Raw genomic sequence first — 24,985 nt, forward strand, 5'->3', positions numbered from 1 at the left:
AGTACCTCAATCATGATAGAAGGTGGTCAGTACCTCAGTCATGATAGAAGGTGGTCAGTACCTCAGTCATGATAGAAGGTGGTCAGTACCTCAATCATGATAGAAGGTGGTCAGTACCTCAGTCATGATAGAAGGTGGTCAGTACCTCAGTCATGATAGAAGGTGGTCAGTACCTCAGTCATGATAGAAGGTGGTCAGTACCTCAGTCATGATAGAAGGTGGTCAGTATCTCAGTCATGATAGAAGGTGGTCAGTACCTCAGTCATGATAGAAGGTAGTCAGTACCTCAGTCATGATAGAAGGTGGTCAGTGCCTCAGTCATGATAGAAGGTGGTCAGTACCTCAGTCATGATAGAAGGTGGTCAGTACCTCAGTCATGATAAAAGGTGGTCAGTACCTCAGTCATGATAGAAGGTAGTCAGTACCTCAGTCATGATAGAAGGTGGTCAGTACCTCAGTCATGATAGGTGGTCAGTACCTCAGTCATGATAGAAGGTGGTCAGTACCTCAATCATGACAGAAGGTGGTCAGTACCTCAGTCATGATAGAAGGTGGTCAGTACCTCAGTCATGATAGGTGGTCAGTACCTCAGTCATGATAGAAGGTGGTCAGTACCTCAGTCATGATAGAAGGTGGTCAGTACCTCAGTCATGACAGAAGGTGGTCAGTACCTCAGTCATGACAGAAGGTGGTCAGTACCTCAGTCATGATAGGTGGTCAGCACCTCAGTCATGATAGAAGGTGGTCAGTACCTCAGTCATGATAGAAGGTGGTCAGTACCTCAGTCATGATAGAAGGTGGTCAGTACCTCAGTCATGATAGGTGGTCAGTACCTCAATCATGATAGAAGGTGGTCATGATAGAAGGTGGTCAGTACCTCAGTCATGATAGAAGGTGGTCAGTACCTCAGTCATGATAGAAGGTGGTCAGTACCTCAATCATGATAGAAGGTGGTCAGTACCTCAGTCATGATAGAAGGTGGTCAGTACCTCAGTCATGATAGAAGGTGGTCAGTACCTCAGTCATGATAGAAGGTGGTCAGTACCTCAGTCATGATAGAAGGTGGTCAATACCTCAGTCATGATAGAAGGTGGTCAGTACCTCAGTCATGATAGAAGGTGGTCAGTACCTCAGTCATGATAGAAGGTGGTCAGTACCTCAGTCATGATAGAAGGTGGTCAGTCTTCAGTCATGATAGGTGGTCAGTACCTCAGTCATGATAGAAGATGGTCAGTCTTCAGTCATGATAGAAGGTGGTCAGTACCTCAGCCTTGATCAATCTGAAACAAGCATATGGATTTAGTGAGAGTAGAGGTGCAGCAGCTGCAGACATTAATACTAGTGGGCAGGAGTCACTAATAGAAGTAGGTCATGCCCTAGAAGTGGACCAGAGCTCAACAAGATAGTTGCAGAAGACATCATCTGTAGCAAGATACAGCCACTAATGGGCGAAACGTTTCCATCAGTAATGATAATCGTGTGTCGTACATGTATACGAGACATCAACTTGATGGTATTGTATGATATTGATGTTATTATATAATACAGTACTGTTATAATACTGTAGGGGCTCATACAGCGCTTGGGAGGTATAGTGTATTGTACAATACGTGTTATTGTACTAACAAGCGCTAAATCAGTATGGGTCATACTAATGCGCAGTATAGTGTGAGCAGCTGTTATCATTATAAACCACTCTAGCGGGTGTATTTGACTCCTTAACCGGGAGATAACTATTTTGCTGAGTGGAAAATATTTTGATTTTATATATTTGTCAATCGGTAATTACTGGAGGTTGAGGGAAGCAATTATCTTAAGTGTTTATAAAGGGAATTGCTTTTGATTTGTCAGTGGATGATAGGTCATTGGATAGTGTATAAGTGGACGAACTACTTTCTCCTTGAGTTATCTTATCTCTGAAAAGCATTCAGATTCTTTTAAGATTGTTCTCTTAATCCGGGAAATCTGAATTATTTTCCTTGAAATCGAATCTAATTGCTTTACGTTACCCCCCTCAAAGCACAGTGTGACCCTTACGGGTTTATCACTTCTTAAATATAATTCGTAGATGTAATAAGTACTTAAATTATATAATGGGTATTATAGAGATTTCAATACTATAGTTATGATGCTTTTTTATCCCCTGACTTAAGAGTTAGGTTTCTGTTACTTATAATTCATTATTTACTATCATCTATAACTTGGACACGGGAATACATTTTGATTCCTTTAAGATTAATAAACTTGGATAATTTAAAGGCTTTGATAACAAGGTTTCGATTCTCTCTTATTTAATTAACGTGAAATTCACCTCTCGTGTTACTTATAACTCATTGTTTACAATCTTCCATCAGAGAGCGAGGAGAGCAATGGTGTTGGGATGCCTTATGTAGGGTCAGAGGAGGGTGCTGCAGGCCATGACACCCCCCCAGTAGACCCGCACCACCAGCAGGAGGTGCAGCAGGTCTCTGCTGGGAGCAGAGAGCAGCAGGCAGCCCAGAGAAGAGCAGTCATCACTGCTGCCGCTCCCAACATGATACTGCGATCCAAGATTATGATGGCTTGCAAGTTGTTGTGTTTCTTACTGGCAGTAGTTATTGTGGTTCATAGCAGGTTAGTGGTTCACTGTATGTTGTGGTTCATGGTAGGTTAGTGGTTCACTGTATGTTGTTGTGGTTCATGGTAGGTTAGTGGTTCACTGTATGTTGTGGTTCATGGTAGGTTAGTGGTTCACTGTATGTTGTGGTTCATGGTAGGTTAGTGGTTCACTGTATGTTGTGGTTCATGGTAGGTTAGTGGTTCACTGTATGTTGTGGTTCATGGTAGGTTAGTGGTTCACTGTATGTTGTGGTTCATGGTAGGTTAGTGGTTCACTGTATGTTGTGGTTCATGGTAGGTTAGTGGTTCACTGTATGTTGTGGTCATGGTAGGTTAGTGGTTCACTGTATGTTGTGGTTCATGGCAGGTTAGTGGTTCACTGTATGTTGTGGTTCATGGTAGGTTAGTGGTTCACTGTATGTTGTGGTTCATGGTAGGTTAGTGGTTCACTGTATGTTGTGGTTCATGGTAGGTTAGTGGTTCACTGTATGTTGTTGTTCATGGTAGGTTAGTGGTTCACTGTATGTTGTGGTTCATGGTAGGTTAGTGGTTCACTGTATGTTGTGGTTCATGGTAGGTTAGTGGTTCACTGTATGTTGTTCATGGTAGGTTAGTGGTTCACTGTATGTTGTGGTTCATGGTAGGTTAGTGGTTCACTGTATATTGTGGTTCATGGTAGGTTAGTGGTTCACTGTATGTTGTTGTTCATGGTAGGTTAGTGGTTCACTGTATGTTGTGGTTCATGGTAGGTTAGTGTTTCACTGTATGGTTCATGGTAGGTTAATGGTTCACTGCATGTTCTTGTGGTTCATGGCAGGTTAGTGGTTCACTGTATGTTGTGGTTCATGGTAGGTTAGTGGTTCACTGTTGTGGTTCATGGCAGGTTAGTGGTTCACTGTATGTTGTTGTTCATGGTAGGTTAGTGGTTCACTGTATGTTGTGGTTCATGGTAGGTTAGTGGTTCACTGTATGTTGTGGTTCATGGCAGGTTAGTGGTTCACTGTATGTTGTGGTTCATGGCAGGTTAGTGGTTCACTGTATGTTGTTGTGGTTCATGGTAGGTTAGTGGTTCACTGTATGTTGTGGTTCATGGCAGGTTAGTGGTTTACTGTTTGTTGTGGTTCATGGTAGGTTAGTGGTTCACTGTTTGTTGTGGTTCATGGTAGGTTAGTGGTTCACTGTATGTTGTGGTTCATGGTAGGTTAGTGGTTCACTGTATGTTGTGGTTCATGGTAGGTTAGTGGTTCACTATGTTGTGGTTCGTGGTAAGTTAGTGGTTCACTGTATGTTGTGGTTCATGGCAGGTTAGTGGCTCACTGTATGTTGTGGTTCATGGTAGGTTAATGGTTCACTGCATGTTCTTGTGGTTCATGGCAGGTTAGTGGTTCACTGTATGTTGTGGTTCATGGTAGGTTAGTGGTTCACTGTTGTGGTTCATGGCAGGTTAGTGGTTCACTGTATGTTGTGGTTCATGGTAGGTTAGTGGTTCACTGTATGTTGTGTTTCATGGTAAGTTTGTGGTTCACTGTATGTTGTTCATGGTAGGTTAGTGGTTCACTGTATGTTGTGATTCATGGCAGGTTAGTGGTTCACTGTATGTTGTGGTTCATGGCAGGTTAGTGGTTCACTGTATGTTGTGGTTCATGGCAGGTTAGTGGTTCACTGTATGTTGTGGTTCATGGTAGGTTAGTGGTTCACTGTATGTTGTGGTTCATGGTAGGTTAGTGGTTCACTGTATGTTGTTGTGGTTCATAGCAGGTTAGTGGTTCACTATGTTGTGGTTCATATCAGGTTAGTGGTTCACTGCATGTTGTGGTTCATGGCAGGTTAGTGGTTCACTGTATGTTGTTGTGGTTCATAACAGGTTAGTGGTCCACTGCATGTTGTGTTTCATGGCAGGTTAGTGGTTCACTGCATGTTGTGGTTCATAACAGGTTAGTGGTCCACTGAATGTTTTTGTGGTTCACAGCAGGTTAGTGAATGTTTTTGTGGTTCACAGCAGGTTAGTGAATGTTTTTGTGGTTCACAGCAGGTTAGTGGTTCACTGAACGTTGTTGTGGTTCACAGCAGGTTAGTGGTCCACTGAATGTTTTTGTGGTTCACAGCAGGTTAGTGGTTCAGTGAATGTTGTGGTTCACAGCTGGTTAGTGGTCCACTGAATGTTTTTGTGGTTCACAGGAGGTTAGTGGTTCAGTGAATGTTGCTGTGGTTCACAGCAGGTTCATGATTCACAGCAGGTTAGTGAATATTGTTGTGGTTCACAGGAGGTTCATGGTTCACAGCAGGTTAGTGAATGTTGTTGTGATTCATAGCAGGTTAGTGTTCATAGCAGGTTAGTGATTCACTGCATGTTAGTAGTTCACTGTATGTTAGTGATTCACAGCAAGTTAGTGGTTCACAGCAAGTTAGTGGTTCACTGCATGTTAGTGGTTCACAGCAAGTTAGTGGTTCACAGCAAGTTAGTGGTTCACAGCAGGTTAGTGGTTCACAGCAGGTTAGTGGTTCACACCAAGTTAGTGAAAGTTATTGTGGTTCACAGCAGGTTAGTGGTTCACGGCAAGATAGTGAACGTTTTTGTGGTTCACAGCAAGTTAGTGGTTCATAGCATGTTAGTGGTTCATAGCAGGTTAGTCGTTCACAGGTTAGTGAATGTTATTGTGGTTCACAGCAGGTTAGTGGTTCACAGCAGGTTAGTGGTTCACAGCAGGTTAGTGGTTCACAGCAGGTTAGTGGTTCACAGCAGGTTAGTGGTTCACAGCAGGTTAGTGGTTCACAGCAGGTTAGTGGTTCACAACAGGTTAGTGGTTCACAGCAGGTTAGTGGTTCACAGCAAGTTAGTGGTTCACAGCAGGTTAGTGGTGCACAGCAAGTTGGTGGTGCACAGCAAGTTGGTGGTGCACAGCAAGTTGGTGGTGCACAGCAAGTTGGTGGTGCACAGCAAGTTGGTGGTGCACAGCAAGTTGGTGGTGCACAGCAAGTTGGTGGTGCACAGCAAGTTGGTGGTGCACAGCAAGTTGGTGGTGCACAGCAAGTTGGTGGTGCACAGCAGTTGGTGGTGCACAGCAAGTTGGTGGTGCACAGCAAGTTGGTTGGTTGGTTGTGCACAGCAAGTTGGTGGTGCACAGCAAGTTGGTGGTGCACAGCAAGTTGGTGGTGCACAGCAAGTTGGTGGTGCACAGCAAGTTGGTGGTGCACAGCAAGTTGGTGGTGCACAGCAAGTTGGTGGTGCACAGCAAGTTGGTGGTGCACAGCAAGTTGGTGGTGCACAGCAAGTTGGTGGTGCACAGCAAGTTGGTGGTGCACAGCAAGTTGGTGGTGCACAGCAAGTTGGTGGTGCACAGCAAGTTGGTGGTGCACAGCAAGTTGGTGGTGCACAGCAAGTTGGTGGTGCACAGCAAGTTGGTGGTGCACAGCAAGTTGGTGGTGCACAGCAAGTTGGTGGTGCACAGCAAGTTGGTGGTGCACAGCAAGTTGGTGGTGCACAGCAAGTTGGTGGTGCACAGCAAGTTAGTGGTGCACAAAAAGTTAATGAATGTTGTTGTGGTTCACAGCAAGTTAATGGTTCACAGCAAGTTAGTGTATGTTGGTATTGTGGTTCACAGCAAGTTAGTGGTTCATAGCAGGTTAGCAATTCTTAGCAGGTTAGTGGTGCACAGCAGTTTATTGGTTCACAGCAAGTTAGTGGTTCACAGCAAGTTCATGGTTCACAGCAAGTTAGTGGTGCACAGCAAGTTAGTGATTCACAGCAAGTTAGTGAATGTTGTTATTGTGGTTCATAGCAGGTGATGTCGAGTAAGGGTGAGCCGAGGGTCAAGACCAAGGAAGGGAGGAGGTGCCGCCCGCAGGGCAGTTGTCAAGAAAATGAATGAGGTCTCTGATGGTGTGGGCTCACCTCAGGGCCAGGCACCCCTAACAAGGTCTATGTGAAACAGGCCCTAGGCAGACATTATGAAATTACAGGATAGAAATGCTATTACAATCGGGAAAAACGCTTTTAACTGAGTATACCAAACATAACTAGCTCACCCAAGTCTATTCCTGTTCTTCCAGTCTTCCTCTAACTCCCATGGAAAGTTAATTACTGTACTTATCTTGTTCCATTATACCCATACCAAAACATTCTCTATCTTCATCTTTTTCAATTGTCCCATAAACTGTAGACATTGAGTCAGTTTGTAACTGCTGAAGAAGTCCCACTTAACTGAAGATCACTGAATCAGTTTGAAGTATTAATACATACTTAACCCTTAAACTGTCCAAGCGTAGATCTACGTTCACACGCGTAGCGCTCTGAACGTAGATCTACTTTTTTTATATGCTTTCAAATGTAAAAAATATAAGGTCGGAGTACTACACACGAGTATCGATCTACATTTGGACAGTTTAAGGGTTAAAATTATACTATTACTCACTTTTTTTTTCCACACTTAACAACTACTTAATAACCTATGTTAGTGGCTTTCTTTTATGCCTAAAAATATTTTATTGTATGTAAATTACATTACCTTTATACTGCAGAAAATAAATGATTTGCATTTGTGTAACCTTCACAGAGGACCATTGACAAGAAAAGTGTCGTCTCCACAACCGTTCTTCCCTCGCCACTCTCTTGTCTCCGATTTCTACACAGGAGATGTAGCAAAACTGACCGAGCGTCTCCTAGGAGCCGACCTCTCGCTTGTTGTGTACTATGCTCCCTGGGACAGGGACTCACAGCATCTGCGTTGGGAAATGGAGAAGGCAGCCAGATATCACCACGAACAGGTAAATCTGCAACTCTAATAAGGGGTATGTGGATTAGGTTATATAGGCATGCCCTTCAAGGGTGAAGGTACCTTGATGCCTAGTTAAAGGCTCTTGATGCCTGGAATTTGAGTTGCCCTGCCATTCCTTCAATCAAACCTAATTACCTTCCATTGCCAAAGTTCTACATGACCCCTTCTGGTTTAATGTTTCACCTTGAATATAATCTTAATAAAATACTTTATGTAAGAATTTTTTTCTCTAAATAAATAAGTAAATACCGTGTGCATGTGTATATACATTTATATATATGTATTTTATGAAGTATTTTGATCAAAGTTCACTATATATCTCGTATAAGTTTTTAATGCTTGTTTTTTAATGTAATAATAATAGAGAAGTTGAGATGTTAATATGTCTTCTCTGTCTCCTGATGCCACATATTCAGTTGTAGATCTTTGATGTACCTTTGATGGGTTTTCAGAGTTCTACTTCCTCAGCCCAGCCCCAGACCAGGCTTGTTGTATTTTCAAATACAGTAATTTATTTCTATCTTCTATATATCATTTTTAGAAATGTGTTAAGATACAGATTTGTAAAATTATTTCAGATATACTTCGCCGCAGTTAATTGCTGGCATCCGAATTCAGAATGTAAGACCAGATACAAGATTCGAACTTACCCAGCAATAGTCCTCCATGTACGATCGGTATCTGGCACAGAGACAAAGGCTCTAGCCTACGGAGGACCGCGGGATGCAGGACACATTATCCGCTTCCTCTCGAGAGCGTTACATCCCCTCACACACGTTGCCAGTCATGCTGATCTTGCTCGACTCCAGATGGAACATAACGTAAGTGAGGTACAAATAAAAATACAAATAACATACTTCTTTCTGCAGTATACAAGTTACGTAGTTTACACACAAAATACAGTGGACCCCCGGTTAACGAACTTTTTTCACTCCAGTAGTATGTTCAGGTGCCAGTACTGACCGAATTTCTTCCCATAAGGAATATTGTGAAGTAGATTAGTCAATTTCAGACCCCCAAACATACATGTACAAACGCACTTACATAAATACACTTACATAATTGGTCGCATTTGGAGGTGATCGTTATGCGGGGGTCCACTGTATTGTTAAGCCCAAAAGAGAGCCACTAACATGCGAAGCATTTCAGGCAGACTAATCTTAATGTTTACAGACTACTTAAGAACTAGACATAGGTTAAATGGGAGTTTTTAAATGTATAAAAAAGTGAGAAAGGTAAATGAATAATAGTATAATTTTATGTACAGGTCAGCCATCACTAATCTGGCAATCAGTTATCCAGTTCCATCAGTAATCCGGCACTAATTTCGGCTAACATAATTTCAAATTTCATCATAATACTAACTCAAACCATTATACTGACTCAAATTTCATCATTATACTGACTCAGAAATTGTGTAGATGGTTGTCAATCCACAGCAGCAAGCCAGTGGAGGAGAAAGCAGTGATGAAAATGAGGAAGATTTAGCAGAAATTAACCTGTTGATAGGTTAATTAAGTGCATTCTAACCTACCCACTCTGTAATCCAGCAAACTCGCTAGTCCGGCACACTACAGATCCAAGTGATGCTGGATCAGTGATGGCTGACTTGTTAATATTAATACACCTACCATCCGACTTACGACCGTGTTTTTTATGCCAAATTTCTGGGAAATAAACAACTATTTGTGTTGTACACAGTGTTTATCCTAAACCTTACAGTATAAAATACAGTACTAACAACATAAAAAGTAAAGTAAAACATGAAATACCAAAATAAAACAATAAAATAGTCATTACAAAAATGTTTTGTTGTTATTCAGTAGTAAAGTTCGACTTACGACCATTTCGACCTACGACCATTTCGACTTAGGACTGGTTTCTCGGAACCGAACTCGGCCGTAAGTCGGATGGTAAGTGTACTTCGAACCGATTCAATGATCTTCAGTTAAATGGGATTTCTTAAGCAGTGTCAAACTAATTTGATGACTTCAGGTTGTGGAGTGGCTGACATACAAACTTTATTTCTATAGAGTGGAATGTTGTATATTATACAGTTAAGATGATTGACATATTCATTCTTTCAACACACCGGCCGTATCCCACCGAGGCGGGGTGGCCCAAAAGGAAAAACGAAAGTTTCTCCTTTTACATTTAGTAATACAGGAGAAGAAGTTACTAGCCCCTTGCTTCCGGCATTTTAGTCGCCTCTTACAACATGCATGGCTTACGGAGGAAGAATTCTGTTCCACTTCCCCATGGAGATAAGAGGAAATAAACAAGAATAAGAACTAGAAACAAAATAGAAGAAAACCCAGAGGGGTGTGTATATATGTGCTTGTACATGTATGTGTAGTATGACCTAAGTGTAAGTAGAAGTAGCAAGACATACCTGATATCTTGCATGTTCATGAGACAGAAAAAAGGACACCAGCAATCCTACCATCATGTAAAACAATTACAGGCTTTCGTTTTACACTCACTTGCAGGATGGTAGTACCTTCCTGGGTGGTTGCTGTCTACCAGCCTACTACCTATAATGATTGACATATATTACTACTATATTGAAAGCTCCTTGTTATGCAAAACATTTTGGACAACCTTAAAACTAAATTATGATTATAATTAGAGATATGTTAATTAAGGATGAAGCTAGGCACATGCGATGAAGGAATGATAGACAAGTACAGGAATAATACAGGTTAAAAGAATGGTAAGTACGGGTATATCTCACTAATATGGCGGGTTGAGCTCCAGACTGCTGCTGTTGAGCCAATATCACCTTAAAGCAAATCACAGCCATTTTTTAACTTGCCAGTGCATATAAAAGTCCACAAATATGTTTCCACTATTATATATTAAGCATGCAATAGCATTAGGTCAGAAAAATGATGCAAAAGTACCAATAAAATAAAAAATAATTGAAAATTTCCAAAAAACATCAAGAACAAGGCAAGCATTGAAAATAATAAACGTGCATATAACCTGTGTGCCTCTGAGAGACAGTGATAGTGTGAATGATGGTGAAATTATTTCTTTTTTGGGTCACCCTGCCTTAGTGGGACATGGGCAGCATGTTAAAAAATAATAATAATTGAACAGCGCCTTACTAGCAAAGCGCTTTAAAGTGAGTGCTGTATTAAGAAGGTATGTCTGTATGAAAGTGTTTTAGCAGTAAGGAGAGACTTAGGTAGTTATATGTGACCTTTATTGACAGTGTTTTGCTCATACAGTGACCTTCATCAAATTAGATCAACCTGGTAAGGTTAACATAGCACAGATACAGTAAACCCTTTATATAAGAAACTTTTGAGGTAACAGATAAAAACCATACAGTAAATTGTATTTTTAAATCCTCTGTTTTCATAAGTTATTGCAATCCATCTGTTAGTTGTGTGTACACAATCTTAGTTGTACAGTAGAGCACTTTGATGCCTTTTCTGATTTAATGGTAAGTCTGGGAATCCCTTTATTAGTTTGTTATATTAAGTGTTTATTGTAACTCTCTATGGAGACAGTAAAATGGAAAACAATGAAAGAGATAATATTATAAATTTTAACCCTCTTGTTTTTAGGTTTATAGAAAATTCTTTCAATCACATTGGACAAACTCAAGACCAGAGTTATTACTAACCAGGGACACGGGTTACTGTTAACTAGGGACTGGGGTAACTACTAACTAGGGACTGGGGTAACTACTAACTAGGGACTGGGGTAACTACTAACTAGGGACTGGGGTAACTACTAACTAGGGACTGGGGCTACTACCTGGATCACTTTCAAGGAATTAAAGCTACCGTTCCCTTCCTTAGATCAAGCCTCATCACCTCCCATCCCTCAGGCACTATATAACATTTATAGGCCTAGCACATCTCCTGAAAGTAATGAATTGTATCTTGCTTAGGCTGTTTTTATTTCAGGCTGTAGTGTTGGGCTACTACGATTTTTCGACAGTGAAACAGTTGCCACGTGGCTTCATCTCTTATTATCTGGCATCTCTGCGTTCCTTGCAACATCACAAGACCAGTGCGATTGCATGGGGGGTTGTTACCAATCATAAAGTTGCCACAGCTCTCTCTTTCAATGAAACAAGATCTGTTCATCTAGTGTTGTGGAACACCACTTTGGTAAGTTCTGCAACACATCACACCTGTGGAACACCACTTTGGTAAGTTCTGCAACACATCACACCTGTGGAACACTACTTTGGTAAGTTCTGCAACACATCACACCTGTGGAACACTACTTTGGTAAGTACTGCAACACATCACACCTGTGGAACACTACTTTGGTAAGTTCTGCAACACATCACACCTGTGGAACACTACTTTGTAAGTCCTTTAAAGACTGGTGATGTACAGGTGATGATAAGTCTTACTGACTCTTGTGTTGTCATAGACATACAGCACTGAGTTATTTTAAAGAGGCAGATGCACAATTGTCTGATTTTTGTGTTGGCAAAGTATGCCCATTTAAAAAAAAAAATGTAAGTTGATCTCATATATCAGAAATCTTATGAAAAAAGCTGAGAGCACTGAATCTGCTCTTTGGAGAGGGTACTATAAACTTCCACTTAGAAGAGGTCACTAAAAGCCTCCACTTAGAAGAGAAACCTTGTGTTGCTACAATGTATTCCTCATTATATAATATTACCAAGGTGTAGTTACCAAAGTTGAGGCAAGTATTTGGTGCGCCGCCTTCAGTACAGCTAGATCTCGATTTAGTGCAAAATTAATGCACAAAAATTGCTCATGAAGTAAGTCCTGAACTTCTGAACACGTTGAGAATCTTCTGTTTTGTGTATAATATCATTATATCATTGTGTATATCATTATTATATTATACACAATACAGAAGGTCCCCAACGTGTTTGTAAGTTGAGGACTTACTGTAATTTGAATAATGCGACCACTCCGTTGTACAGTGGACCCCCAGTATTCGATATTAATCCGTTCCTGAGAGCTCGTTGAATACCGATAATATCGAAAACCGAATCAATTTTCCTCATAAGAAATAATGGAAATCAAATTAATCCGTGCAAGACACCCAAAAGTATAAAAAAAAAAAAAATTTTACTACATTAAATATTAAGTTTAATGCAATAGAATAATTACAATAACAATAAAATAATTGACACTTACCTTTAATGAAGATCTGGTGATGATTGATGGGATGAGAGGAGGGGAGAGGTGTTAGTGTTTAGAAGGGGAATCCCCTTCCATTAGGACTTGAGGTAGCAAGTCCTTTTCCGGGGTTACTTCCCTTCTTCTTTTAATGCCACTAGGAGCAGCTTGAGAGTCACTGGACTTCTGTCGCACAACATAACTGGCAGCCTTATGCCTAATCACACTATGTATGCCACTACGATTCTTAAATCTTTCAAACCAACCTTTGCTGGCCTTAAATTCACTCACATCACCACTAGTTGCAGGCAATTTCTTTACCAAATCGTCATGCAACTGCCTAGCCTTTTCACAAATGATCGCTTGAGAGATGCTATCTCCTGCTATCTGTTTTTCATTTATCCACACCAGTAACAATCTCTCAACATTTTCTAACACTTGCGGTCGCTGTTTCGTAATCACAGTTGCACCTTTTGCAAGAACAGTTTCCTTGATTGCCGTTTTCCTGGTCACTATAGTAGAGATGGTTGATTGGGGTTTATTATACAACCTGACCAGCTCCGACACATGCACTCCACTTTCGTACTTTGCAGTTATCTCTTTCTTCATTTCATAAGTCATTAGCGACTTTTTTCTCGAAGGGTTGGCACTAGAAGCTTTCTTGGGGCCCATGGTGACTTATTTTGCAGAAACAAGCACCAAACACAGTGATAATGTGGATAATATGGAATGTACCGAATGTATCCTTAGATGCGCGCACACTGGCTGGCTTGTAAACACTAGCACACACGGAGCAGTTCAGGCCACACGTGGACAGGTCTCGTACGAATCGTATCGAATACCGAGGAAAAATTTTTGCGTTAAAATGCATCGAAAACCGGATTTATCGAATACCAATGGCATCGAATACCGGGGGACCACTGTATTCATTATTCGCACTACCTGAGACCAGGCTGTATTTATTAAGTTGTTGAAGTTTGCAGTAATTGTAACACATTCTACCTCCTCCTTGTAGATAAATGGTTCAGAGAACCGACAGGTTGATAAATTGGACACGTGTGCATCACTTGGGTATCTTTATTGATTGATGGACTGATTACAGCAACTCAAGGCTGAGGGACTGATTACCTCAAACTCCTCGTGTTCTTCAACATTCTCCTTTGTATGGACTGATGAAGCTACTGTATAGTGAAACGTATCCTCAGTAAAGATACCCAAGTGTTGTACGTGTGTCTAATTAATGTACCTCCTCCTTGTAGATTCCTTGTTCTTCTGATGTTTGTGAACAAACACTTCCTGTTGTCTTTATGGCATCTCTTCTTTCTTTGAAGAAATTAATAGATGTACAACAGCCCAGTATAATGAGTTTGCTATAGTGAAGTTGAATAATGTGATGTAATTGTGTCAGCTCCCTCAAGCTTTGAGGGTGGCCCGTGGCCTGGTTGACAACACTTTTGTCTCACACACTGAGTGGGTTCAGTCCCTGGCAAGGGTGGAAACACGGCGTATTTCCTTACACCTGTTGTACTGTTCATCTAGCAAGCAAATAGGTACCTGGGTGTTAGTGGACTGGTGTGGGTGGCATCCTGGGGGACAAGATTGAGGATCACAATGAAAATACAACAGTCCCTCAATGACACACCGACTTTCTTGGGTTATCTTGGGTGGCTAACCCTCCAGTGTTAAAAATCCCAGCAAAATTTTATCTGACCACCACATATCAAGGCTGAGGGACTGACCGCTTCATAACTATTATTTATGTAAATAAACGATTTAGAGAACTGACATGTGCAACACTTGGGTATTTTCATTCTGGAAGAATTGTGCCACACAGCGACTTCATCAGTCAAATACAAAGAAGAATAGTTGAAGATTGGAAGTTTGAGGTAATCAGTCCCTCAGCTGGAGTCAGTGTAATCAGTCCTTTAATCTTGATTTGTGACTGATTACATTGATTTCAGGCTGAGGGACTGATTACCTCAAACTTCTGATATTCACCATTCTTCTTTGTATAGGACTGATGAAGCCACTGTGTGGAGAAACATTTCCACAATAAAGATACCCAAGTGTTGTTCATGTTTAATTTATCAACCATTATTTCTGTTGTCTTTGGTGTTATATTCACCAGTATTTGACTGAAGAAGCTGGCTGTGTAGACAAAACATTTTGATAATGATGCCACATCAAATCATGGAACGGGTGTTGTTTGACCTCCACCTGTTGTTTGCAATCGTGTTAAGATTTTGTGAGTAATGATGGCACCCAGTGGCCAGTAGTAACAGCCTGGTTGATAAGACCCCAGTGGAGATACAAGGACCCCAGTGGAAATACAATGACCCCAGTGGAAATACAATGACTCCAGTAGTAACACAAGGACCCCAGTGTAAATACAATGACCCCAGTAGAAATACAATGACCCCAGTGGAAATACAATGACCCCAGTGGAAATACAATGACCCCAGTGGAAATACAATGACCCCAGTGGAAATACAATGACCCCAGTGGAAATACAATGACTCCAGTAGTAATACAAGGACCCCAGTGGAAATACAAGAACCCCAGTGGAAATAAGTCATTGACATATTTTTTGGGTTTATCCTAGGTAATCTACACATATGCTGCTATGTATGATAATTTATATACATAACTGTATGTATACCTGTACCTGAATAAACTTACTTCAGGCTCTGAGCCACCATAGGGCCTGGTCATGAACCAGGCTGCAAGGGCATTGACCCCCAAAACCTCCTCCAGGTATAACCAAGAGTTGCATGGATCTTATTTATCATCTCATCAGTATTTTATTCCATCAATAATAATGATCATCATTTTTGTTTGAATTAAAATTGATTCAACATTTTTAGGTTTTCACAAACGCAGCTTCATCAAATAGTGAAGGTATGAGCAACTGGGTAAACAAGTGGGTGGACGAGACAACAATATGGGTGGATATTCCCGGCACCAAGAGTATGGCACTTCATAGTGTGTTGCAGAAGGGTCCTACCTTGATCCTCTTCACCCCAGATAATCCATACCATACCGTCAATGATCCCTTCACTGTGGTAAGTACCACTTATACAGTATCTGACCTTTATAGGTTGAGCACTTGACCATAATAATAATAATAATAATAATATTTTTTTTTTCAACAAACCAGCCATATCCCATCAAGGCGGGGTGGCCCAAAAAGAAAAACGAAAGTTTCTCTTTTTAAATTTAGTAATTTATAGAAGAGAAGGAGTTACTAACCCCTTGCCCCCGGCATTTTAGTCGCCTCTTACAAGACGCATGGCTTATGGAGGAAGAATTCTGTTCCACTTTCCCATGGAGATAAGAGGAAATAAACAAGAATAAGAACTTGAAAGAAAATAGCAGAAAACCCAGAGGGGTGTGTATATATGTGCTTGTACATGTATGTGTAGTGTGACCTAAGTGTAAGTAGAAGTAGCAAGACGTACCTGAAATCTTGCATGTTTATGAGACAGAAAAAAGGACACCAGCAATCCTACCATCATGTAAAACAATTACAGACTTTTGTTTTACACTCACTTGGCAGGACGGTAGTACCTCCCTGGGTGGTTACTGTCTACCAACCTACTACCTATAAATAATAATAATAATAATAATAATAATAATTATCTTCAGGGGGTAGTGGAAAAGAATCCTTTCTCTGTAAGCCATGCATGTAGTAAGAGGCGACTAAAATGCTGGGAGCAAGGGGCCAGTAACCCTTTCTCTATAAATTACTAAATGTAAAATGAAAAACCTGTTTTTTCTTTTTCAGGTCTCTGTGCCTCAGTGGGACATGGCCAATATGTTTAAAAATAAAAGAAAAATTTTAGTTTTTCTTTTTACATTTAACTAATTATATAGGAGAAGAGGTTACTAGCACCTTGCTCCTGGCATTTTAGTCGCCTCTTATGACACACGTGACTTAGGAAGGGAAGGTGCTTCTCCACTTTCCCATGGAGATGTACTATCAGTAGGTTAACAACTGTTTGACCTTGTTTAAAAATATTTACAGCTGCGGGAAATCTCTCTAGACTACAGTAACTGTAACCAGTCGAGCCGTGTGTCAAACTTGGCACGCTATTTAAGCTCGTTGAGAGCGAAGAGTCGTATTCAGCTTCGGCAAGCAGAACGAGTGTGCCGGAGTTATCTTCAAAACCAACTCCACATATTGCACTTGTCAAAGCAACAGTTCAACTCTAAAGGTTAGTTTTTGACATGTTCTAATACAGTATACTGTATTTCATACAGGTGCTCCTTGACTTAAAATGGGGTTATGTTCCGATTAACCCATCATAAGTTGAAAATATCGTAACTCGAATATAAATGTAATATGATAAATAAGTAAATAAATAACTACTGTTACTGAATAAATAATCTACTGAATATGCATTGCTATCACACCATCAAAAAGTGAGGAGCATCTGTACAGTATATACAGAGAAAGATTGCAGTCAGCAGGATTTGAACCTACGTTTGGAAAGTGGCATAGTTCCTTATGTGATCTTTCTTTGTATATACCTCTGCTTGTTTGTGTGTGGTGCATTGATACAGTATGTATGGGGAAGTTCTAAATCCATAAGAGTCAGTGCTGGTGAGGGCTCTTAATCTAAGGAACTGAACCTGCGCTTCCCTTCTTTGAGTCACACCTGAACGGTTCCTAGTCCACCTAGACACTGTGTGACCCCCCGCAGGTTCAGCGCTTCCCAAGAATGTTTTTTTCAACAAACTGGCCATCTTCCACCGAGGCAGGGCGACCCAAACAAAAAGAAGAAACACTTTCATTATCATTCACTTCATCACTGTCTTGCCAGAGAGGTGCCTATACTACCGTTATTTGCAGCATGTCTCGCCCATCCTTCAGAGTGCAGGCACTGTACTTCCCACCTCCAGGACTCGATTCCAGCTAACTGGCTTCTCTGTATCCCTTCATAGATGTTATTTTGCTCACACTCTAACATCACCTCAAGTTCTTATGTTTTCATTTAATATGTTTTACTTGGGATCACTGAGTGGGTTCATAATTCAAAGTGTGCTTTTAATCTCCTGCCTCGTACCTACTTTCCAGTCATTTGATGCACATTTACCTCATAAAACTCCTCAGTATTTTGCAGTTTTTTGTGAATGTGATTGAAAAACTGCATCGAAAATTGAATGGCATATTGAAAGGTCTTCTCACAATGTGCACTTCATTTACTGTATCCCCCCCCTCCCCCTGAAAAAAAAAATCACACTATCTGAGGAGGTTTATAAGAGAACCTATCTTCCTGTCTCCCTTTCTTCTTCCTGTCCTTCTCTTCCTCTCTTCTTCTTCCTGTCCTCTTCTTCCTGTCCTCTTCCTGTCCTTCTCTTCCTCTCTTCTTCCTCTCTTCTTCCTGTCCTCTTCTTCCTCTCCTCTTCCTATCTTTTGACTGTGATAGTCATTTACAAAATGTTATTAACTATACAATGGTACTCCAACTAGACGAGACATGTTGTGGCAGCGAGCCTTCTAGTGAGGCAGGAACTACAACAGGAGATCAGCAAAGCAAAGTGTGTGATATGTGCACTCACCCGACTCGCACACTCACCACTCCTGAGGAACTCTGCACCAACCCCATATCTTGGTAAGATCTGTTGATAAAATATAGAAGGGTTTTATTATACATTTATGGTGTACAAAGGCAAGAAATGGGTGAATAAGACACAAATGCAAAATAGTGGCTTTATTAATATTAAGGACTGCGAAAGACGTGGTGTAATAGGTTATCAGTCCTAAGCCTCGATGAATCTGTTGAAGATGGTGGAAGATGTGAAGAAGTAGTTTGAAAGTTTTATTTTTTCAGTGTTGTCAGTTTTACACCACAAGGTAATTTGTGTCATAGAACATTAGGCTTGATCAAAAGTACCAGAGTTCATTTCAAAGGTGATATGCATGGGCTATCGCATATGCCTGCTGCCCTTCTTCACCTAGCAGTAAATAGATCCCTAGGAGTTAGTTGGTTGTTTGTGACATCTTAATCCTAGACCAGAGAACCCAAGTACCCAATTAAAAACAAGCCACACTGCTTGGCTTTACACGTAAGGTAACAGGTATATCTTATTACTGCTACTGACACTTAAGTCACACTACACATACATGTGCAAGCATATATATACAGTGGACCCCCGCATAACGATTACCTCCGAATGCGACCAATTATGTAAGTGTATTTATGTAAGTGCGTTTGTACGTGTATGTTTGGGGGTCTGAAATGGACTAATCTACTTCACAATATTCCTTATGGGAATAAATTCGGTCAGTACTGGCACCTGAACGTACTTATGGAGTGAAAAAATATCGTTAACCGGGGGTCCACTGTACATACCCCTCTGGGTTTTCTTCTATTTTCTTACTAGTTCGTGTTTTCGTTTATTTCCTCTTATCTCCCTGGGGAAGCGGAACAGAATTTTTCCTCCGGAAGCCATGTGTGTTGTAAGAGGCGACTTATATGCCAGGAGCAAGGGGCTAGTAACCCTTTCTCCTGTATAAATTACTAAATTTAAATAGAGAAACTTTTGTTTTTTCTTTTTGGGCCACCCTGCCTTGGTGGGATACAGCCTGTTGGTTGGAAAAAAAAATATTTAAATTGTGTACAGTACTATATGAGGTGTAAAGTAGAGTACATTCTGATATACATCTGGCATATAAGACTTGCTTTTTTACTCACAAAAAGTCTTGAAAAATCAGCCTTCATCTTACATGCTCAAGGTCCGGGTCAAGAGTAGACTTTGGGTTACACTTTAGCAGTTGTTTACTAATGTTATGTTACAGCTGCTTAGAAAGATTGTCGAAAATGATCGTGCACCTTATAATCCAGAAAATACAGTAACTCACACTTGGTCAGTCCTCCTAATTAGTCTGTTATATTGAGCATTTACTGTTGGGATGTACAAAAATATCTGTATCAATATTGGCAGTTTGGAGGGATATGTTGTGTATCTTTATACGTATATGCTTCTAAACTGTTGTATTTCTGAGCACCTCTGCAAAAGCAGTGATAATGTGTGAGTGTGGTGAAAGTGTTGAATGATGATGAAAGTATTTTCTTTTTGGGGATTTTCTTTCTTTTTTGGGTCACCCTGCCTCGGTGGGAGACGACCGACTTGTTTAAAAAAAAAAAAAAAAAAAATAAGTACTGGATAATTATGATAGTATCGGTATCAGTAAAAATTTTGCTGGTGTCCCGTCCCTAGTTTACTGTATAGTCCTTACACCATAAATGGGAATTACCGTATTTTGTGGCAAACAAGATGTTCCAATGTTGAAGAGGTCTCCCCAGTTCTGATTGGCTAAATTTTGGAAAAAAAAGATTAATGGTACTTCAGCCTCTAAGACACTGGGTAAATTTATGAGTCTTATTTTTGGGAAAAAATACTCGGTACTCAAGTTATACCCTGCAACATGTACATTATGTAGTGGAACAGTAGATTATTATTATTATAATCAAAATAGAACAGTAGAACATGATCATTTTCATATCCAGGTAATGTACTCTCGATACATGGCCCATAGCTCGATCCTTAGTGCACTCAACTCACACACAGAGGTCTGCAGTTCGAATCTCCTCTGGTATGGCTGGAAAACATTAGGGACATGTTTCCATAAGCTACCTGCTGTCCCTGTTCACCCATCAGTCAAATGGGTACCTAGGAGTTAGTGGACTGGTGTGGGTCGCATCCTGGGACAAAACTGACCTAATTTGCGGGAAATGCTCTGCATAACAAGGGGCTTTCTATATAGTAGTATGTCATTGATGTCAACTATGGTCTGTATACCATGTACATGTTTTTTTTTTTTTTTTTTTTTTTTTTTTACCCCCAACAAGTCGGTCGTCTCCCACCGAGGCAGGGTGACCCACCGAGGCAGGGTGACCCACCGAGGCAGGGTGACCCAAAAAAAAAGAAAGAAAATCCCCAAAAAGAAAATACTTTCATCATCATTCAACACTTTCACCACACTCACACATTATCACTTGTAGTAAATAAAGGCATAGTTAAAGAAGCATTGTTTCTTCACTTGACACAAAATTGTAATAATGCAATTGCAAACAAACCATGGAGTTTTAGGACTTGCTTGCCATGGGTTCAAACCCCACCTGTTCCATAGTTTTTTCACTTGATAAAACTCTACACTGTGAAGAATTTGTGATAGATGCTAGTTCTTTGTGTTCTCTTAGCAATGACTTGAGCCAAATAGGTTTATATAATACTGAGGATTTTATTTTAATAATCACTCGCTCTAGTATTGATGGTGTTCTTCTCTTACTAAAGTTGGTTAGTGGTTAATGGGATAATTAAGGGTGCATGTAATCTGTCCACCACTAGACGAGACACAGAATAAAATAAACTTGCGACTCACATTTATGCTGAGAGAAATACATCCTGTGTATTCTTTGGATTACTGGTAGTAGCCTTCTCTGTCAGAAATTGTTCACATGTTGTACCCATCCTGTCATGTGGGCGTGAGATCGAAGATCGTTAAATGCTTTTCACTCTGGCAGGATTGTTGCTCATTTCTTTGTCTCTTGAACATGGAAAATGGCAAGTAAATCATACTTAAATTCACAATGCATTTATCCGTACATTGCTGTTTCCTAAGCATTTATATTCTTTCCAGTTCCTCAGACCTGGTGTGAGACTGACACACAAGAATAGTGATCCTCAGAGCTATTAACATATAAGATAGAGAGTGAATGTATTCAGATATTTGGGAGTGTGCTTGTCGGTAGATGGGTTTGTGAAAGATGAGGTGAACCACAGAACAGATAAGAGGAGGGGGGAAGTTGAGGGTGTGTTAAGCATCTATGGAAAGAAAAAAAGGGGGGAATATACCAGGGTATAGTGGTATCAGTAGTTTTATGGGTGTCAGGCTTGGGTTTTAAATGTTGCAGTGAGGAGTCTGGAGGCGAGGTGTGGTCTGGTGTCAAGACTATGAATAGAATTTTGAGTGAAGAAATTAGAAGATGGAGTTGGGTTATCAAAAATATATTTTAAAGTGCTGAGGAAGAGTTATAGTGATTTGGACATTTAGAGAGGATAGAGCAGATTAGGATTACTAAGGTATGTTGAAAATGAGTAAGATGCGTGGTCATTCCAGACCACAGAGCTGAACTGTTCTCCAGGCTGAGGGACTAACCACCTCAAATACTATTTTCTCCAAGGTTGGACTGATTCCATCATCTTTACTTTGCTGCTACACCTGCTGACTCTGTATTTGACTGAAGAAGGCTACTGTGTAGGCAAAACATTTCAGCAGTAGAAATATCTAACTGTTGTACATATGATTTACTCATCAGTTGCTAAGGTGTACAAATCTAGGATGGAAGATATTGGGTATTCCAGGAATGGTTGGAGGGAGAGGATAAATGAGGCTTTAAGTGCTAGGGGCTTGAACATCTAAAAGGCTTGTGCGAGCATTATCAGAGTGAGTGGAGACAAGTGGTTTTTATGACTTGATGTGCTGTTGGAGTGTGAGAAAGCTAACATTCATGTAGGAATTCACGTGAACCAGTTAGCTAGACTGGAGTCCTGGAGGTGGGAAGTACAGTACTTACACTCTGAAGGATGGGTGGGGGTCTTAAAATTCGGAGGATCATCCAAATTATGTCCACACTTCTGGCAAGACAGCTGTTGAATGAATGATGATGAATGTGTTTCTTTTATGTCATCCTCCCTTGGGGGCAATAGCCAGTGTATTAAAAATATACAATATTTATTGTTTTATGCATAACACATTAAATTCACAGATAACCAGGAGATTCATATACTATACAGTAGTGTATATATTACATATATAGTAGTGTAGTAGGTTGGTAGTAGGTTGGTAGTAGGTTGGTAGACAGCAACCACCCAGGGAAGTACTACCGTCCTGCCAGATGACTGTGAAACAAAAACCTGTAACTGTTTTGCATGATGGTAGGATTGCTGGTTTCTTTTTCTGTCTCATAAACACGCTAAGATAACAGGGATATCTTGCTACTCCTACTTACACTTTGGTCACACTTCATAGACACGCACATGCATATATATATATATACATACATCTAGGTTTTTCTCCTTTTTCTAAATAGCTCTTGTTCTTTTTATTTCTTCTATTGTCCATGGGGAAGTGGAAAAGAATCTTTCCTCCGTAAGCCATGCGTGTCGTATGAGGCGACTAAAATGCCGGGAGCAATGGGCTAGTAACCCCTTCTCCTGTATACAATTACTAAAAAAGAGAAGAAGAAAAACTTTATAAAACTGGGTTGCTTAAATGTGCGTGGATGTAGTGCGGATGACAAGAAACAGATGATTGCTGATGTTATGAATGAAAAGAAGTTGGATGTCCTGGCCCTAAGCGAAACAAAGCTGAAGGGGGTAGGAGAGTTTCAGTGGGGGGAAATAAATGGGATTAAATCTGGAGTATCTGAGAGAGTTAGAGCAAAGGAAGGGGTAGCAGTAATGTTAAATGATCAGTTATGGAAGGAGAAAAGAGAATATGAATGTGTAAATTCAAGAATTATGTGGATTAAAGTAAAGGTTGGATGCGAGAAGTGGGTCATAATAAGCGTGTATGCACCTGGAGAAGAGAGGAATGCAGAGGAGAGAGAGAGATTTTGGGAGATGTTAAGTGAATGTATAGGAGCCTTTGAACCAAGTGAGAGAGTAATTGTGGTAGGGGACTTGAATGCTAAAGTAGGAGAAACTTTTAGAGAGGGTGTGGTAGGTAAGTTTGGGGTGCCAGGTGTAAATGATAATGGGAGCCCTTTGATTGAACTTTGTATAGAAAGGGGTTTAGTTATAGGTAATACATATTTTAAGAAAAAGAGGATAAATAAGTATACACGATATGATGTAGGGCGAAATGACAGTAGTTTGTTGGATTATGTATTGGTAGATAAAAGACTGTTGAGTAGACTTCAGGATGTACATGTTTATAGAGGGGCCACAGATATATCAGATCACTTTCTAGTTGTAGCTACACTGAGAGTAAAAGGTAGATGGGATACAAGGAGAATAGAAGCATCAGGGAAGAGAGAGGTGAAGGTTTATAAACTAAAAGAGGAGGCAGTTAGGGTAAGATATAAACAGCTATTGGAGGATAGATGGGCTAATGAGAGCATAGGCAATGGGGTCGAAGAGGTATGGGGTAGGTTTAAAAATGTAGAGGAGCGATTGGTGGAATGATGATGTAAAGAGAGTAGTAAGGGAGAAAAAGTTAGCATATGAGAAGTTTTTACAAAGTAGAAGTGATGCAAGGAGGGAAGAGTATATGGAGAAAAAGAGAGAAGTTAAGAGAGTGGTGAAGCAATGTAAAAAGAGAGCAAATGAGAGAGTGGGTGAGATGTTATCAACAAATTTTGTTGAAAATAAGAAAAAGTTTTGGAGTGAGATTAACAAGTTAAGAAAGCCTAGAGAACAAATGGATTTGTCAGTTAAAAATAGGAGAGGAGAGTTATTAAATGGAGAGTTAGAGGTATTGGGAAGATGGAAGGAATATTTTGAGGAATTGTTAAATGTTGATGAAGATAGGGAAGCTGTGATTTCGTGTATAGGGCAAGGAGGAATAACATCTTGTAGGAGTGAGGAAGAGTCAGTTGTGAGTGTGGGGGAAGTTCGTGAGGCAGTAGGTAAAATGAAAGGGGGTAAGGCAGCCGGGATTGATGGGATAAAGATAGAAATGTTAAAAGCAGGTGGGGATATAGTTTTGGAGTGGTTGGTGCAATTATTTAATAAATGTATGGAAGAGGGTAAGGTACCTAGGGATTGGCAGAGAGCATGCATAGTTCCTTTGTATAAAGGCAAAGGGGATAAAAGAGAGTGCAAAAATTATAGGGGGATAAGTCTGTTGAGTGTACCTGGTAAAGTGTATGGTAGAGTTATAATTGAAAGAATTAAGAGTAAGACGGAGAATAGGATAGCAGATGAACAAGGAGGCTTTAGGAAAGGTAGGGGGTGTGTGGACCAGGTGTTTACAGTGAAACATATAAGTGAACAGTATTTAGATAAGGCTAAAGAGGTCTTTGTGGCATTTATGGATTTGGAAAAGGCGTATGACAGGGTGGATAGGGGGGCAATGTGGCAGATGTTGCAAGTGTATGGTGTAGGAGGTAGGTTACTGAAAGCAGTGAAGAGTTTTTACGAGGATAGTGAGGCTCAAGTTAGAGTATGTAGGAAAGAGGGGAATTTTTTCCCAGTAAAAGTAGGCCTTAGACAAGGATGTGTGATGTCACCGTGGTTGTTTAATATATTTATAGATGGGGTTGTAAGAGAAGTAAATGCGAGGGTCTTGGCAAGAGGCGTGGAGTTAAAAGATAAAGAATCACACACAAAGTGGGAGTTGTCACAGCTGCTCTTTGCTGATGACACTGTGCTCTTGGGAGATTCTGAAGAGAAGTTGCAGAGATTGGTGGATGAATTTGGTAGGGTGTGCAAAAGAAGAAAATTAAAGGTGAATACAGGAAAGAGTAAGGTTATGAG

The 24,985-nt window shown here is 40.4% G+C and overlaps 1 protein-coding gene across 2 annotated transcripts in view; it reads left to right on the top strand.

The window, feature by feature from the left end:
* LOC128704541 (thioredoxin domain-containing protein 11) overlaps positions 1-24,985 on the top strand; it is a 45,873-nt gene that overhangs the window by 8,431 nt on the left and 12,457 nt on the right. The window contains exons 2-8 of one of the 2 annotated variants that reach the window (XM_070079789.1): positions 2,355-2,613; positions 7,152-7,362; positions 7,952-8,194; positions 11,294-11,500; positions 15,361-15,558; positions 16,521-16,710; positions 17,970-18,111. In XM_070079789.1, coding sequence (XP_069935890.1) covers positions 2,355-2,613; positions 7,152-7,362; positions 7,952-8,194; positions 11,294-11,500; positions 15,361-15,558; positions 16,521-16,710; positions 17,970-18,111 — 1,450 coding nt within the window. Of the gene's footprint in view, positions 1-2,354; positions 2,614-6,141; positions 6,381-7,151; positions 7,363-7,951; positions 8,195-11,293; positions 11,501-15,360; positions 15,559-16,520; positions 16,711-17,969; positions 18,112-24,985 lie in introns of those variants that run through there. The other variant, XM_070079790.1, reaches the window with a different exon arrangement.

This window comes from Cherax quadricarinatus, unplaced genomic scaffold (assembly GCF_038502225.1).
Source record: "Cherax quadricarinatus isolate ZL_2023a unplaced genomic scaffold, ASM3850222v1 Contig16, whole genome shotgun sequence".
In the NCBI taxonomy this organism is placed as follows: domain Eukaryota; kingdom Metazoa; phylum Arthropoda; class Malacostraca; order Decapoda; family Parastacidae; genus Cherax; species Cherax quadricarinatus.